The sequence below is a fragment of the Xiphophorus couchianus genome, chromosome 5 (genome assembly GCF_001444195.1).
Source record: "Xiphophorus couchianus chromosome 5, X_couchianus-1.0, whole genome shotgun sequence".
Classification (NCBI taxonomy): Eukaryota; Metazoa; Chordata; class Actinopteri; order Cyprinodontiformes; family Poeciliidae; genus Xiphophorus; species Xiphophorus couchianus.
Window position 1 is genome coordinate 4,658,154 of NC_040232.1, and position 16,115 is coordinate 4,674,268.

General features: G+C 37.5%; 1 protein-coding gene across 3 annotated transcripts in view; it reads right to left on the reverse strand.

The window, feature by feature from the left end:
- The window catches only part of inpp4b (inositol polyphosphate-4-phosphatase type II B), a 198,999-nt gene that overhangs the window by 158,066 nt on the left and 24,818 nt on the right, over positions 1 to 16,115 (reverse strand). For 2 of the 3 annotated variants that reach the window (XM_028016222.1, XM_028016220.1), the window contains exons 3-4: positions 11,567 to 11,685; positions 2,041 to 2,157 (exon numbers count right to left, since the gene is read on the reverse strand). In XM_028016222.1, coding sequence (XP_027872023.1) covers positions 2,041 to 2,157; positions 11,567 to 11,685 — 236 coding nt within the window. Of the gene's footprint in view, positions 1 to 2,040; positions 2,158 to 9,464; positions 9,719 to 11,566; positions 11,686 to 16,115 lie in introns of those variants that run through there. The other variant, XM_028016223.1, reaches the window with a different exon arrangement.

The window sequence follows — 16,115 nt, forward strand, 5'->3', positions numbered from 1 at the left end:
TCTGTGGGTTGTGGTCCTACATAAATACACATAAATTGACAAGAGTATCATATAAAAAACATCCAACTTTAAAATACTCAAATATCATTTCACAATGTTTCTTCCTGAACATGACACCTTATCAATCAATCCTTTGACTCCAATGTTGAACCGAATCTAATGACTTTAGAGAGATGATATCTTCCATTGGTATTCATGAATGTTAAACCTTTGTGACCATATAACCACAAACCTGAATGTATTTTAATTTTAAGTGATTGTGTCAGTGGAACATGGATATCTCTGTTTTCCCAAGCAGCTCTTGCTATTGTTGTGGTTCATACATTCAAGGCTGCATCAAAAACATACGTGGAGTGTTCTCTTGATTCTTTCACACATTTGAGAAATTCTTTAATCTCTATGGCAGCCATTTTGCTGTGCAAAATGCCAGGGTGGACCTAGCCCCGCCTTTGAGGTGCAGCTCCTCCTCGGAGCTGTAGTTTTCAAACTTCTGAGCTTCTGCCTCATGAACCATCCCTCCCCTGTGACTCCCTCGCTCAGGTCCTTCAGACTAGCCACCAGCAATTAGCAAACACCTGGTGGAACTGCTAAACTCATTATGCAGGCTATTTCTCAGTGCAATGTTGGTAAAAAACGTTGTTATAAGGTTAAAAGATGAGCAATGATGTAATTGCCTGATGAAGGTATTTCAGACATAGCAGTTTCTAAAGAGACAGAGGCCCAATTTCAAGGCATTAAATTAAAGTCAACATTTTTTTAAGTCAGATTTGATATTTACAGCATTTTTATGACAACTGAATTTAACATTTTTACTTTGTAGTGCTGTAAAATGGCACTATGTGCCTGGAAAATACTGCCTCTTTAAAATGTTATTGCACAATTCTGTGTTGTGCAATCCAATAAAAACACATAGAAGTTTGTTTGCTTCACACATGCTAAAGTGTGATAAAGTGGTGTATAAATATTTTGTGAGGCTGTGTATGTACTTGAGTAAATTATAATATTTTGGCTTTCTTTCTTGCATATAACCTATAGTTATTAATCTGAACTTGAATTTATTATTAGTACACCATTCAATTTGCAAGTGGACTTTATGTGATCATGGATGAAAATCTATGAGCAAAGGTAAAAAAAAAACCTCGTCATAGTTCTCTTTAAAAATGAAAATTCTCCACATGAAAATTAGAGTTTCTACAAGTAATCCAACTTTTTCCAGCTACCTTTGCAGTCAAAGACAACTGACTTACACTAAATATTACAAAAAAGGAATTACAATGTGGCCGTGCGTGCTGCCACTGCCGGCGTTTTGTCTTTCAGACACCAAGCGCCACCATAATAAACTCTTTTAATTGTCAAAAAAACTCATGAATGTTTTATGGTAAGTTCAAGCAAATTAAGATGTTGGCATCTTGATTTGAACTTGTTACTTGATTAAGATGAAACCCACGCCCACACTAAATAGCTTGTTATAAATTCAGTTTTAAACGTCTAAATCACAGAGCCTGGCCTGTTCTGGATTCTGTGTCTGGGTCTCCTTTCAGTTCCCACGTATGTGACAGATGGTTTTCCCAAGGGAGGAGCCACAAAGCTCTGATGCTCACTGCAGGCTGAATAACCTTCTCTATCAAAGCCACAGGAAGAGGTTAGTGTCAGAACGGAATGATCACTAAGACATCCCTCAGTTCAGAACCCAACCTCTAGGATAGGTTAACACATACTGAGATTTTGAAGTTTAGTTGACTGCAAAACTCTTGAATCAGCCCTCATTTCTTCTTACTTTTAGTACCGAGCAGCAAGATTTTTCTTGTAACCTTTCAAGTGCTGTGTTCCCATATTTCTTCAGGCTTCCTGAAAGTCATTCAAAGCTTTTACTCAGACACTTGCATCTTAAAGCTTCTTTATATCCTTTAAAGTTTAAAGCATCCCCAAACCTAAAGCGAGACAGCTTCACAGCTCGTCTTAAATGCATTTCATCATCGCATCACTGTCTGGATGTTTAATTGTGTGCATGCACGTGAAGAACAACAAGTGTTTACTTACTGATTCTTGGCTCTTGTTTTTTGCATCATACACAGTTAGCTTGACCAGCGAGTCTTGGCTGTCAGGATACTCTGAAGGGAAGGTCACCCCCGTCAAAAACAGCGGGTCTTTGTTTGCCTGTTGGACAGAAAAACGTAGAGAAAGTGCGTGAGTGTGTTTATGTGGACATTTTCATTAACTATAAAATGTTTCTATTTGAAATTGCAAAAATACATTTGCTTAATAGAAACATGGTATGTATTGCAAATTTTTGCTCAGGTCCCTCTTGAAAATGAGATCTAGATCTCAACGGGGTTTACCTGATTAAATAAAGGAATATAATATGGCAGTCTCAAACTCATAAGTTTTAGCACTAGGATGAGATGGTTTTTCAGCCATATAGAAATAGATGTATTTCGCAAAACATTAATGGAAATGCTCTTTCCATTACTGTTTTCGCATCACAAAAGTCTAGTGATAAACTACTGGTGAAAACAATGATGAAGACAACAGGAAGTGGTAGGAGGAAGATGGTATGGTTTTGATTTTCCGGACAATGTGTTGCTGGATCCATCAGAGCTCTCACAGCATCGCACAGTTCATAAAAAGTTGTGTGTCATTCGAATGTGTTAAATAAATAGCTCTTCTGTAAAATCACCAACTAGAATTTCCCCCAAACACTACAAACGCAAGTATAAGAAGCTTCTCCATACAAGCAAATATTTATCAGTATATCTCACATTAATCACAACAAGCAGCCACCATTTTTTATTATTAATATTGTGATTATTTAGTATTAGTTCTGGAAGAAAATGGTTTCATTTCAAGGAAAGATATCAAGATAAATGAAGATTTGCTGCTATTTGCTTCAAATGTCAAATCTTTTTTCAGTCGCAGAAGTGGCAGATTAAAGATTAATATGCAGAGGAAACTGGACTGCTGCAAGAAACACAGAGGAGCACTGTTGATTATTATAGACAACAATTCAGATGACTGATATAATGTGACTTGCTTCAGCTTCATTTATTAAAAAAGGAACAATGCACAGGAGATGTAGCTCATGGATTAGAGAAATAGAAACTTTGGCTGGAATGAGCCTCTGAATTCAATGAGATCGCAGACAACAATAAACCTGCTTTGGCCCAAAAATGCTCTGGAATCCCCAACAATCAGCTGGCGAGCATAATTAGGTAGAGAACTGTCTGGATTTCTTTCCTGGTTGGGGCGGTTGGCGGTTTGGATGGATGCATTGAACGAAGTTGGCTTAATTATATGATAGTTGGCTTTAATAAATTTGTTTTATCATATTTTATTTTTAGCCTACATGTCTGAACTATGTTGGAGTTCATGTTTGCAAAAGATCAAGTGGGAATATTTATTTGCCAAGTTTTTTTTAATCACCATAGGGATGTTTAAATTTTTTAATCTAACTGGAGCAGCTAAATCTCTGACTCAATTTATTTTTCCGAGGTTTTTCTCTCACATTTTCATTTACAAATTACTTTATAATTCAGATTTTCTTTTTTAGATGTACATTAATAAACAGACTAAGAACGTTGTCCTTCAGCAGAAGTATTCTAACTTTGGAGAGTTGATGGTGTGCGACATGAAATCAAGCCTAGTTTTGAGATATGTACTCTAGATTCCAGAAGGGAAAACACAGAGATCCCTCTTGCTTCTTAAGGGAATCTCAAGGCATTCCTAGGCCAGAAGGTTCTGGTTCTGCCTCGGGATCTCCTCCCAGTGGGTCATTCCCAGAAGACCATCAAAGGAAGGCCCCCAAGAGGCGTCCTGACCAGATGCCTGATCTCACTCTGGTCCCTTGATGTAGAAAAGAGTAAAAGATCCTAATCATTTTCAGCAGAAAATCTAATTGTGGCATCTTTGTTATATTTGCTTGTATCCAGAACTTTGCTCTTTATACACATCATGTAATGGTAGAAGGAAAATAGATGTACCTGTAAATTCAAAACGTTGTCTTTCAGCCCAGACCATGACATAAAGGAACAACATTTTTGCGTTGTCTCCATGTTATTTTGTTGACTGACCAATGCATACACACAAAGAAGCTGATTTCCCTTTATGAATATAAAGAATGAGAAGCTGTTTGGCATTCAGAAGGTTGCGGGTTCAATTTCACCACATTTCCAAGTGTTCTTGGCCAGAACTCTGGACATCTTGCCTACCAGAACTTCATGTTAGTAATTATGTCAGCGCAGATAGATGACTGTAAAAGTGCAGATGGGCGTAAAGTTAAATCTTTTGAGTGGTCTGGATGGTCTATACAATTGTGAAACAGCTTTAGATTGTTTACTAGTTAGGTGAAATATAATAAAGTATATTTGTGAATTCCTTTTCAAAGAAGGGCTATCACTTTTATGCAGTTCATTTATTCTAATGTCTATGACTCTAGTAAACTTCAACACAGGCACATTAAGCAAATTTAGTGGGAGACATAGTATAATCATTTTAGGGCTCCATTTAGACAGATCCCTAAAAATGATCCTGGACAACAAACTCAACCCTTAATGGCTCTAAATGTAGGTGTAAATACACTAAAAGCAGATCGAACCCACAGATCTGGGTTTTTATAGCATTTATTTCTCTAATATCGCATCTGTTAGGTTAGAAAACTGTGCCTCACATTGCTGGGATTGGTCACAACTCACCGTGTGACATATCTGAGTTAGTTTGGCCAGATTGGAATGTGAGCACGCACGATGAATTTGAATTTTAGATGTGAATGACCATGTTTAATGCTGTCCACTTGTGTCTGCGTCAGCCTGGAGGCAATGCATGAAGTCGGACTAAAAAGACCAAAAATAAACAGACTTTTTTGTACACAGTCATAAAATATAAATTATTTATAGATAAAAATATGAAGCTATTCAGCAGTTTGATTGGAAAGAAAGCTTGTATCCAAACGATTAGAGAGTCTCTGTTCTTTTCAAGTATTTGACACTAATAAACTATTTTGCAGGCAAAGGCCTTCAAGAACTTATTATTCATTTGGTGTTGTGTTTGTACAAGTTCAAAACATTTTCTGTTTACACTGGGGGCGTTCTCTTCCTTTGCTCCGCTCTGATGGGCGTCTCCAGGATGTAGCCCTTTGGGACCATATGGGGACAGACTTGGGGAAGTAATGAGACCAACAGACTTACTGTCACGCTTTGATGTAAGGTCACACCCAGAAAAAAGAAGAGAAAAAAAACTCACTATTTTAGCAAAGCTTTGCAAAACAGCTGAAACAAACGAATAAATCCCCTGATGAGGCAAATAATGCAAAATTGCATGCCTGATTTAATTAACTTACCTAATTATTTTACATTTATAAACAATGTTGACTTTGTGATAGAATTTTCTAACCCATGAGAGCTCAATAGTAAGATAATAACAAATATATGTTGAATACAAGTAAGAATTTACTTGGAGTATTTATTCTGACTAATGTATGCACCATGAAAGATGGCAGAAGATGAAAGTACATAAAGGAAAGGAAGTGGGACAGATGTCTGTGCTTTTACTTTGAAGCAACCTCAGTGGGCCACACTGCTAATATTAATTCTGACAGTGAATAAAGCTTTTCTTCCATGAGCACAAAGTTCAAACTAACACAACGGCTTATTGCTGGGAGGCCATTTTATTTATCAATACCTCATAACTGCATTCTCAGCCATCTTTAAACGTAAGCAGAAAACAAGACACCTTCCAACAATACATAAACAATGTTGTAAAAACTTAGAAGTACTTCAACCCTTAGATTTCTTCTGCTTTTTTTCCACAGGTAAACATTTCAGATCATCAAATCAATTTCATTAACAGACAAGATAATGTGTGTAAATAAAAATAAATACATTTTTAAATGAGGATGACATCTTAGAAAAAGTCCACCCAAACTATTCTGGGCATTTTTGAAAAAATAATTAACCTCTAAACCTATTAACTGCCAATGCCACCCTTGGCAGCAAAAACTTGCTGCAGAGGAAATTTTTGCCAACTCTGTTTCACATTTGGAAGATTTTTGAGTATTATAACCCATTACTGCAAACGGAGAGTCTGACATTTTCCTTCAAAACGTTCTGTTAGAGATGGTTCCATTAATTACAGCAAATAGTCCAGGCCCTGAAGTAGCTATGCATTTTTCTGAAATAAAAATGCATTGAAGTTTAAGGTGGTGGTGTAAGAAAGGGCAAAAAAGTTAAATTTGAATTCTCTGTAAGGCACCATGAAAGTATTCAATTTTACACATAAAGTTATCAGCAGACAGAGCAATCACAGCTTGAAGAACCAAGAAAGATGCTTATTGGAAAGTGAGTTTAAAAATTGCAATTAGTAGCAACTCCAGCAAATATAAAGCCCTGAAACACAAAACTTATAATGCAATTTGAGCAGCTGATATATTACTTTTTCAAAAGCACAATGTTTACTTGGTCTAATTTAAAAAATGGAACTAAACATTGGTCTAAAGAATTACACTAATGTTGGTCTAATTTTTTTAACTTAGTCTAAAAAATTTGACCAAGTTTGTTAGTTGGTCCAATTAAAAAACAGACAGTGGAGACCGTGAAACCAATGCATTGCTTTGAACTGAAATCAGGATATTATCGGTGCTACACGTTGGAAGAAAGACAGACAGGACTATTATGCTGAAGGAAGTGCAGGTACACACACACACAGCCCTGATCGCTGCCCTCACTGGCAAGCTGAATAGGCCTCATTCAGACTTACCAGCATGCTTGGCAGCCTCGGCAGTGACTGAATCTTCTTAGTGCTGCTGATGGGCTAAAGTGGTAAGCCTGTCTCCATTTACGCCAAGAAGCAAACCAGTCTGTCATACAAGTGGTGAACATATGCTATGGCAGACAGCTGCCTCTCTCTGGTCTTTTTGTCCATCCGGGCTGCGCTCCGCAGAGGGACCACCAATTTAAGGCCATTAACAGGGTGTGTGTGCTTGTGTGTGATTAGGCTGAGGAAGAGTTTGCCTTCATTGGGTTTCCCCCCCGCTTCCCTTGACCGCTCGTAGCTGTATATACAAACAGACAGACGACTCTTGTTGGTCGTGCTCTCAGAACATGGGTCTGTGCTTCACTAAGGTTACATCAAAGGCCTTTTCATTTGCTGGCTTTGCTTGACGTCAAATCCCCGTCAAGTTCCAGAACTCCTGGACACTGTAGGATTTTCCAGTGGAGACACATTAAGGTTTGGCAAAAGACATGCTGCAATTTCTTTCCAAATTTCTCATCTCTTGTGTCAGACTGAGTACACGTGAAACACAAACCCCTTCACATACAACAAACTCAAAGGCTTGACATTAATCCTTTATTAATTAGTCACAGCAAAAACACGCCCAATGTCCACAATAAGACACATATGTTTAATTATCTCTAGGAATGAGAGTTTAATGTGGAAATAAGAAAATCTTTATATGAGCAGTGTCCAATACTAAGCCAGTGTCCTGCATATTTTACGTTTGTCTTGGCTTAATGGCTTAATTATGTCTGCATTGGCCTGTTAATGACCCATTGATTTACTCGAGGTGTGTTAAGCAGAAACACATCTAAGCTAGGAGACCGCTCTCCAAAGGGAGAAAATAAACACCAATACTTTATACAGTAATACTGGAATAATTATTGTCAAAGGTGTTTCGTTTTTAAATAAAATGAGTATTATATTCACCTAATACGATAGAATATGTTTAACCTTGTAAAGACAGCTATTAATTAATAATTTTCTCATTGGTAGAAGAAAAAAAGCCATTTTTACAGTTCATGCTTTGCAGCAGTAAATGTTAGATGTAATTCCACTGTTGTAAAATATGAATTTAAAGGTTTTACTTATTTCTCAAAGCTCTGAAAATTAACTTTATTAGTAAAAGCTTATCACCTTCCAATTGGCCGTACATATAATAATATACACCTCCTGCTACACACAGATAACATGTCAAACAATTTCTTGTCTAGATGAAATCTGTTTCTTAAAGCTCTCTCCAGTTGCAGCTAGCATCGGTGTTGCCAATCTAGCTTTTTACATCCTGAAAATTGCGATTTACTGCAAAGTAGTGAGTTTAAAAAAATTGAATTGGCAGAATGGGACACAGGAGAGCGTCAACGCCAGAAATAAGCATAAAATCGTCATCAGAGTCTTCAAATACTGCTTTTTCCCCCCTCAAACCAACAAAAGTGTAAAAACAGTGCGGTAATTTTGTTGTTGGTTGATGTACCCTATTTGCTGCAATGGCTGTTTAAAAAAAACACCAAGTGCCTTTCATTCAGCCTATAAAGTGTTTTGCAAAGGGGACTTTTAAAGAACAAATATCTTTGTAATCCACTTAAACAATTTAAATAGATCAAACAAAGAGAAAAAACACGATTGACAGTAAAACAGATAATTTCATTTGCAATTCAAACACAGAAGCAGTAACCGATTGCAGCTCGGAGGGATTACTGAATGAGGACTCGCCTCACTGTGAGTGCTTAAGAAAGTCCAACAGCAGAATCCCTGTTCGCTGAAAACACTGTTCCCACTTTATACATGTAATTTTTGGAGGCTGGAAATGTGACATTAAATCAAAATAAAACTGCAGCACTTAAAGGCAAGTCTGGGCTGAAAACTTAATTTGATTTGGAATTTTCTCCAAAATACTGTTAAAATGATGTGTTGTCTCAAACGTTGTATGCAAGATAAACCAGTGATATTACATAATGTTCTCATACATATGTTTTAGGACTTAATGTGAATTATGCTCTCAACACTGTGGACATTGATTTTTATGTCAAACTATGTAAAGAAAAACACAAAAAGTTGTCATCTTTAAACTAAAACTGATGGAAATTTCTGTTCACTTCCTTCCAACCTCCAGCTTGGCATTCATGAGTGAGATGAGAGAACGCTACGCAGCAGCTGGCATCTTCCATTATTTATCTTCTAAATGAAATCTTAATAAATCAGATAAAGTGGATTCCCAATAATATGCCAATCACATGATTGTGACTAACACTGAAGCTTTTCCAGCAGCCAAGCGCTCAAGTTTCCGGCAAAGTCGACAGCAGCTGCTGAGAGTCAGCATCTTGGGAATGTGACAACTGGAGGAACACAAGAGGCAGTGGGGTTGTCTTCAGGCACCGCAGCTAGAGTGGATCTGCCCAGAAACACAAGCCCTCTCAGACCCGCACACACTTCTCTGACTGGTTAAAACAGTAAGTAATATCTCATAGAAAACATATCTAAATGAAACTTGAAACTTTCCCCTGTCCTCTGAAATCTCCAGAATGTTTTTCAAAAGAGAATTTCAGGAGAGACAGAATATTTTTATTTTGTGATATTGAATCTGATCATCATCAGTTTTTTAGGGAGAACTTTCACACTGCAAAGTCAATTTCTAGGAATATCCTAGGTTCTCTTAATAGGTAGCAAAACCCTGATAAAATCAGACAGTAATCACATACCCTGTTTTTGTGAAGTCGAAGGCAGTCCATGTTCTCAAATCCTGCTCCACATCCAGAATATTACAGCCATAAAATGAGAACTCCAGTGGCATTCAGTGTCTGCGGAGCTGTCTGAGCCAGCATACAGTATCCCACCACATCCTGTGTTTCCACACACGCATGAACAGAAAAACACATTCGCCGCTGCTCCCTGAGCGCCAGGGAAAAGCAGCTGAAATCAGACTCTGAAGGAGATGGTTATGCTAATTAAGCTTTACTGAATTAGGAGGAAAATAGTGTCTCCCTTTCATGCGTCTGGAAACTTTGCGCTCATATGAGAGAGGAGGAACCAGAACGCATGTGTCTGCGTGTATGTGTGTGTTCTCCACAGTGAGACAGGGGGCAGCTGCATGCTGCATAAAAGAAAAAAAAACACGTGTGGCTTTTGCCTTAGCAGCAACAGTGTCATACCGAAGCACTGAAAGAGGCCAACAGGCATGAAATCTGTATGTAGCGGTGTCCCAGCCCAATCCACATGTGCAGTGCACAGTACTTTTCTCAAGTGGAACCATCCTGTCACACTACAGCCAAAGAAATTCAGTCACTTTTATTAGTATTTTATGTGACAGAACTACATAAGACAGAACTTGACAGCAAAGTGGAAGGAAAATTATGCATGATTTTATAAGTATGCATGAGAAAAGATCCCAGACAGCTCATGATATTTCAGATTATGTTAGAATGTTTACTGAAATGGAAATATGTAACATAATTGAGTGAGATTTCCAGTTTGTTCTGACATGCAAAGATACTGTTTCGTTGCTTTCCTGACAGATTGACGTCAATCTGGTAAGCGAGAAAGTTTATTCATTTTTTCTTTAATATCCCTTTGGGGCCTCTGTAGAAAAGTGTAGTTTCATTTTCTCCTTCTGTTGCCCCTAAAAAAAATTCAAGGAAACCAGTCGGATTCAGAAGTCATTCAAATGTCTGCACATTTAATGTTATCTCAGTAGAAATCCAGTAACTTCGTTCAGGACTCAGAAGTACTTTTAGAGAACATTAGTGAGCAAACAGCATCATGAGCACCAAAAAACAAGTAGAGGAACAAACTTAGGTTCTGAAACTATAATCACAAGCTTTAAGCTTTGTCTACCTAAAGCGATAAGGGTGGGTAAGGAGAGCATCAATCACACAACCATACAAAAGGTCCATGGCAGCTCTGGAGGAGCTGCAGAGATCCACAACTCCAATGGAAGAATTGACTTATGAAGGAAGCTGTAATTAAATCCACAATGTTTGGACTGCAAGACCAAGACTTTAAGCACTGAACAACAGCTGCACACAAATCAGGTTGGATACACTAGTGCAATTTGGTTGTGGCAGCACCATGCTGTGGGGTTGCTTTTCTTCAGCAGGGAAAGGAAAGTTGGTCACAAGTTATAGGAAGATAGATAGTTCTAATTCTACTGTGGTGGTGGTTCACTTTACATAGCAGGACGACAATGCTGAACATACAGCGACAGCTACACTGGAATGATTTAGATCAACGCATTTATGTATGAAAAAAAGTCTTAAAATAATGATTCCTTCCATCTCATAATTTTGATCTACTTTTTAAAATCCCAACCGAATACACTGAAGTTTGTTGCTACAATTTTTATGGCTCACACCATTAATCATATTAATTGTGAAAAATCAATTAGCCATTTGCTGAAGGAATAAAACGCTCAGAGCAGTAAATAATATATAAAAACATATACATTTTGCTTTTACGATGAAAAACAAAACACCTTCTTTGTCTGTAAATATGTCCTCAAGTGGAATAGTTTTCGTTTAATCCGCTTCAAATTACGGATTAATCAGTTAATCCCGAGAATAACTGATTGATTAATCAGTTACTAAAATGATCGTTAGTTGAGGCCCTAAAAATATTACATAAACTCAAAAGACGTGGCCAAAATGAGGAGCTGAACCGACAGGGATGGAGAGAAATGCAACTGAGACCCAACGACTTCGCAAAACAACAAACATCAAAAGGCTACGGACAGGCAGAGAGGAGATGGTCAATGGGTGTCTGTGTGTGTATGCGTGTGTGCGTGTGTTTGTGTGTCTCTATGGCTTACCTCCACTATCTCTGTGCAGGCGTGGAAGACGAGCTGCTGCTTCTGGGGATCTATGACAGCCACCTGGACCAAAGCATTGGGCTTCCTGTCCCTGCCCCAGGCCGCCAGATCATTACAGGCTTCGCAAAGGAAGAGAGGGAGGAAAGGAGAGCCAAGAGGTAGAAGAGAGAGGAGATCAAGAAAAGAGGAAGAAGAAGAGAGTGACAGATGAGAAGATAATCCTTCATGATGCATGCATAAGAGAGAAGAATCACACAAAGTGTTGTCACAAATGACAAAAAATGACGGAATAACTGTAGATAAACACAATAAAAAAGAAGGCCAACAGTAGTTTATTATAATCTTCTGTCAGATTAAACATCAAATGACTAAGAGCTAGAAATCTGCTTCAACACAAAGGAGGAGGAAGACAGTCTGCACGTAGAGAGATTTCAACCCCAAAAACACAATAATGGTTTGGAGAAATGAGTAAAAATATGTGAACAGACAGATACACAAATGCTGCATCAGCACCTGATTAAAATGCAGCCAGACAACCAGAGCTCCTCCTGGCAATGAGATATCAGTTTTATTATGGCTTTCATTTCTGACATCAAAAGCAGCTTGTCTCTCAGATTTCAGAGACGACGAGGCCAGAACCTAAACTCCACCCTAATCTCTAAACCCTCAGACTTTACTGCCGTCACAGCCGCTGCGCCAGAGGATGTGAGTTCGTGAGGGCTCCCAACAGTTCACAAAAGAGGAAGAAGTCCCACCAAGAGATGCTGCATGCTTACAAAAAGCGCAAAAAAATACAAACTCATTGACTTAACAGCTGAAATGTGAGGGTAAAGCTATTTTACCTATCTATTTTGCATCTATTAACTCTGTTTACAACAAACATTTCAGTAAACTCCCCAAATCCCATGAAAACTGACAGCATTATGAATAACATGTGCATATTTAACTATAAGTGCAATAAACCGCCAATGAAACCAGATACTTCAACTAACAACTTCTTATTCATCATAATTTCTGCAAAGAATTACATTCTAAGAAGGTTTGCAAATTTTCTTAAACTTTCTGTTTTAAAGGTTACAAAAATCCCTTACTCACTTTATCTATGTGTTTCCAGTACTTACAGTATGGAAACTCGTCATTCTCATGAATGTCATATTATTCATAAGCTTCTAATGAGCCATTTAATCAGTTGTTGAATTCCTCTAACTCACACAGACTGATGAACTGTTGTCAACTTTATTTAGCTCTATTACTCTGTAACAGAAAGCTGACTTCCTGAAGTTCAAACGGTGCATCAGACTCAGGAACAAAGGAGCTATAAGACACATAATGTTGCATGATTCTAGATAGGTTGAGTGTAGTGTCGTAGAAACTACTGATCTATTGGGATTTTATCTGCAAACATCTCTCAAATTGACAAAGAACCACCCAAAAAAGAGAAAAATACCCAGACAGTGGCAGTGGGGCTGCAATAGCAGAAGACCAGAAGACTCCAGTTAGCTAAGAACAGGAGACTGATCTTACAATCAGACTAGAAAAGTTCGATAAGTTCTATGAGTCTTGATTTGAGATCCAGAACTCTGTTGGCAAGGTCAAAGTTTGGCAATAACATCATTAAAACATGGATTCATCCCATCTTGTTTCAACAAGGAACAACACAATATCTAAACACCAATGGTCACAAAGTCCTTCACTTAACCACTACAGTGTACCCAATTTCTGATGGCCACTTCATTCAGAATAATGCAACATGTCACAAAGCTCCAAACATTTCAAATTGGTTTCTAGAGCATAACAATTAATTCACCATAATCCAAAGACTGGTGGAGTGGTCCATCCATAAGAGGAACTACATCCTTCTTTGGCCATTTCAAAATAAATTGCATATTTTCCATCATTGTCCCATTAGAGTACCCTGTCGTGTCTAATTCATAACCATCTGACCTGAACATGAGATAGCTAAGGATGTTTGGAAATAACCAGGTATTAATAAACTACAAACTGTTACTGTTGCTGTCCACAGTAAAGTCAGTTTGTGCCACCATGGTCTGACTAAGAAAGATGGCCATATTCAAAATTTACCACCTCCAGGCTTACAAAAAATTTCACTTGCCTGAATAGATGGTCCAAATGCCATTTGGAGAAAGGTTTCATGGTATGTTGGTACAAAGATGGAGGTATCCCCCCCCCATTGCAAGAAGTGTGGACCACTCAGCGTGAAGCTTTTAAATCCAGCAGGTATCAAATGTAACGCAGTGGTGGCGTTATCATGCTAAGGGGTTACTTTGCTGCCATTGGTGCTGATGCATTGTGTAAAGTGGGTGGAATAATAAGAAGGAAGGAAAAAAGAATCCTTAACTTGATCTCAAATTTGGAGCTGGATGCTTGAAACTTGGGCACTGTTCCAACAGAACAAACACACATAACTAAACTTGGAAAGGATAGAGCAGGTTAGCAATAAACCTGGAGAGTGGCCTTAAGATTATCTCTTTAAAATGCTAAAATCACTTACAAGTGGTAGAAACCACTTTTAAAGTATTCTTACCATTTCTGGTGATAAGAGTGGTCAAATAATTGTCTACAATGTCTTCTAAAATCTGTTTGGTGTCCATGCAACTTGCCAGATGACAATGTTATGCTACTCTGTATAAATGTATTGTCTACTGTGGCATCCCAAAAGTTTGTTGTTTCTGGCTTGGCAGGGGTCTTGGCTCTGTCTCCTGCTTTTTCTTCTGCCTCCAATTCCTCTGCCATGAATCTTGGCCATATTTCAGAGTAAGAGTGTAACAGCAAATTAAGGTAGCCCAGAGACTTAATTCACTTATCCTGCTTCAAAGTTTGTGTTTTAATCCTGAAGGTCATTACTGCAAAATGAACTTGGTATTAATTATTTACTAAAACTCCATTGAACAAAATAACCCCTACTGATCCCATCAAGACCAAGCATTGTAATCTCTTTGTTAAAGTCAGATTTAAATTACTTCACTGATCTTAAGAGTGAAAGAAACTTGAAGCCTTGAATAGGGAAAATGGTCATTTCTATGGTTACCGCTTTTTTCTTAACAAAAGCAGGAAGATGTGACTTCTGTATTTATATCTGGCTAACAAGAACAGCTAACACTGACATTCAGACAGATACATTTAATGTCTCTCATTCTTTTGTGTTAATTGGCATCTATGCAGCACACTAGTGTATAAAAGACATGTTCCCCAGTAATGTGCTTGGATTTTATCTGAAAACTGTATTTTATTTGTCCGGGCCTAAATTTTGGCATCTATCCAGTTATTGATCTGCACTCGGAGCCCATTCTATTTTACACTTTACTCTGGAAAAATAAAAAGGTGCTTGTATTTACTCGTCAACGTTTCAAATGAGTTAAATCAAGATGCAGTGTTTCTTTATGCAAATGTAATTCTTGTACATTGTACAAAGCAGCAAACAACCTAGTTTTAACGTTTACTCAATATTCAAACAACTTTGCAAACTGGCAAATCAATCTTCATCTACTGTGGAAACTACAAAATTTTCACATTATCCAACAGGAACAAAAAGTTGATTCTGGTACTGGGTTTCTTATGAGAACAGCAACACAAATAAAGCCAGAGTTTAATAAGCATTTCTTACAAGTTCACCGCAAAAAAGCAGAGCTATAAAAAAACAGCCACTTTTAACAGGCAAGTTTTACAGCCTCTTTGAATCTTTCACTTTTATAAAACTTATCTTTTATAAAAACTAAAAATAAATTCTCACATCTTAAATTGCTAATAAATTATTGCCAGTTGAGGCAAATGAAGGAAAGTTGAGTGAAAAGGTCTTTAAGTTTCTCTAGTTTAGTTTAATTCCTTCTTCTAGGTCTGTACCAGAAGAATCACAATTTCCTTTAGTTATTCACCACCACCCATGACATAGTTAAACACTAAAATACAATTCTGACTTTTAGAACTATTTTAGCATGGCTATATTCATGACAAAAATCACACACCAGCTGGAATCACTGAGAATAGAATTGTGAAAGTGCTTTTTCAATACTCCTTTTTTTAAATGCATGAAGCATCATTAGTTTTCTTTTCTGGTCACGACTGAATAAGATTGTACATCCCGATAATGAAGTTCTGATAATGTGACACATAAAATATATTTGACATTTACCAAGATCATAACAAAATAAGAATTAAGATTAGAAGGTGAGGCTGGAGGAGCATCTTGTCCCGCACAAGAATCATCAGCATCTGCGCCCCCCAACGGTGTGTTCTCTCCATTTCATTGTGTCTTTATCTTTTAGCCTTTGAAGTAAATGGCAAAAATGCATAAACTTGTCCCTATGTACTATGTAAGGTATGCCTTCTAGATGTTTTTCTTTAGATAATTTTTGGAACTTTTACTCATATGTTGCAGATCCCAAGAAACTGTCAAGATCTTTACTTATGAGGGAATAGATTCCTCTTTAGTTTCTTTAGCTACAACATAGGATCTTAGTAATTACCTTGTAAATACAAAAGTACTTTTTACATTTTAGTAATGCGTTATGTACTTTGTCTTAAAACATAG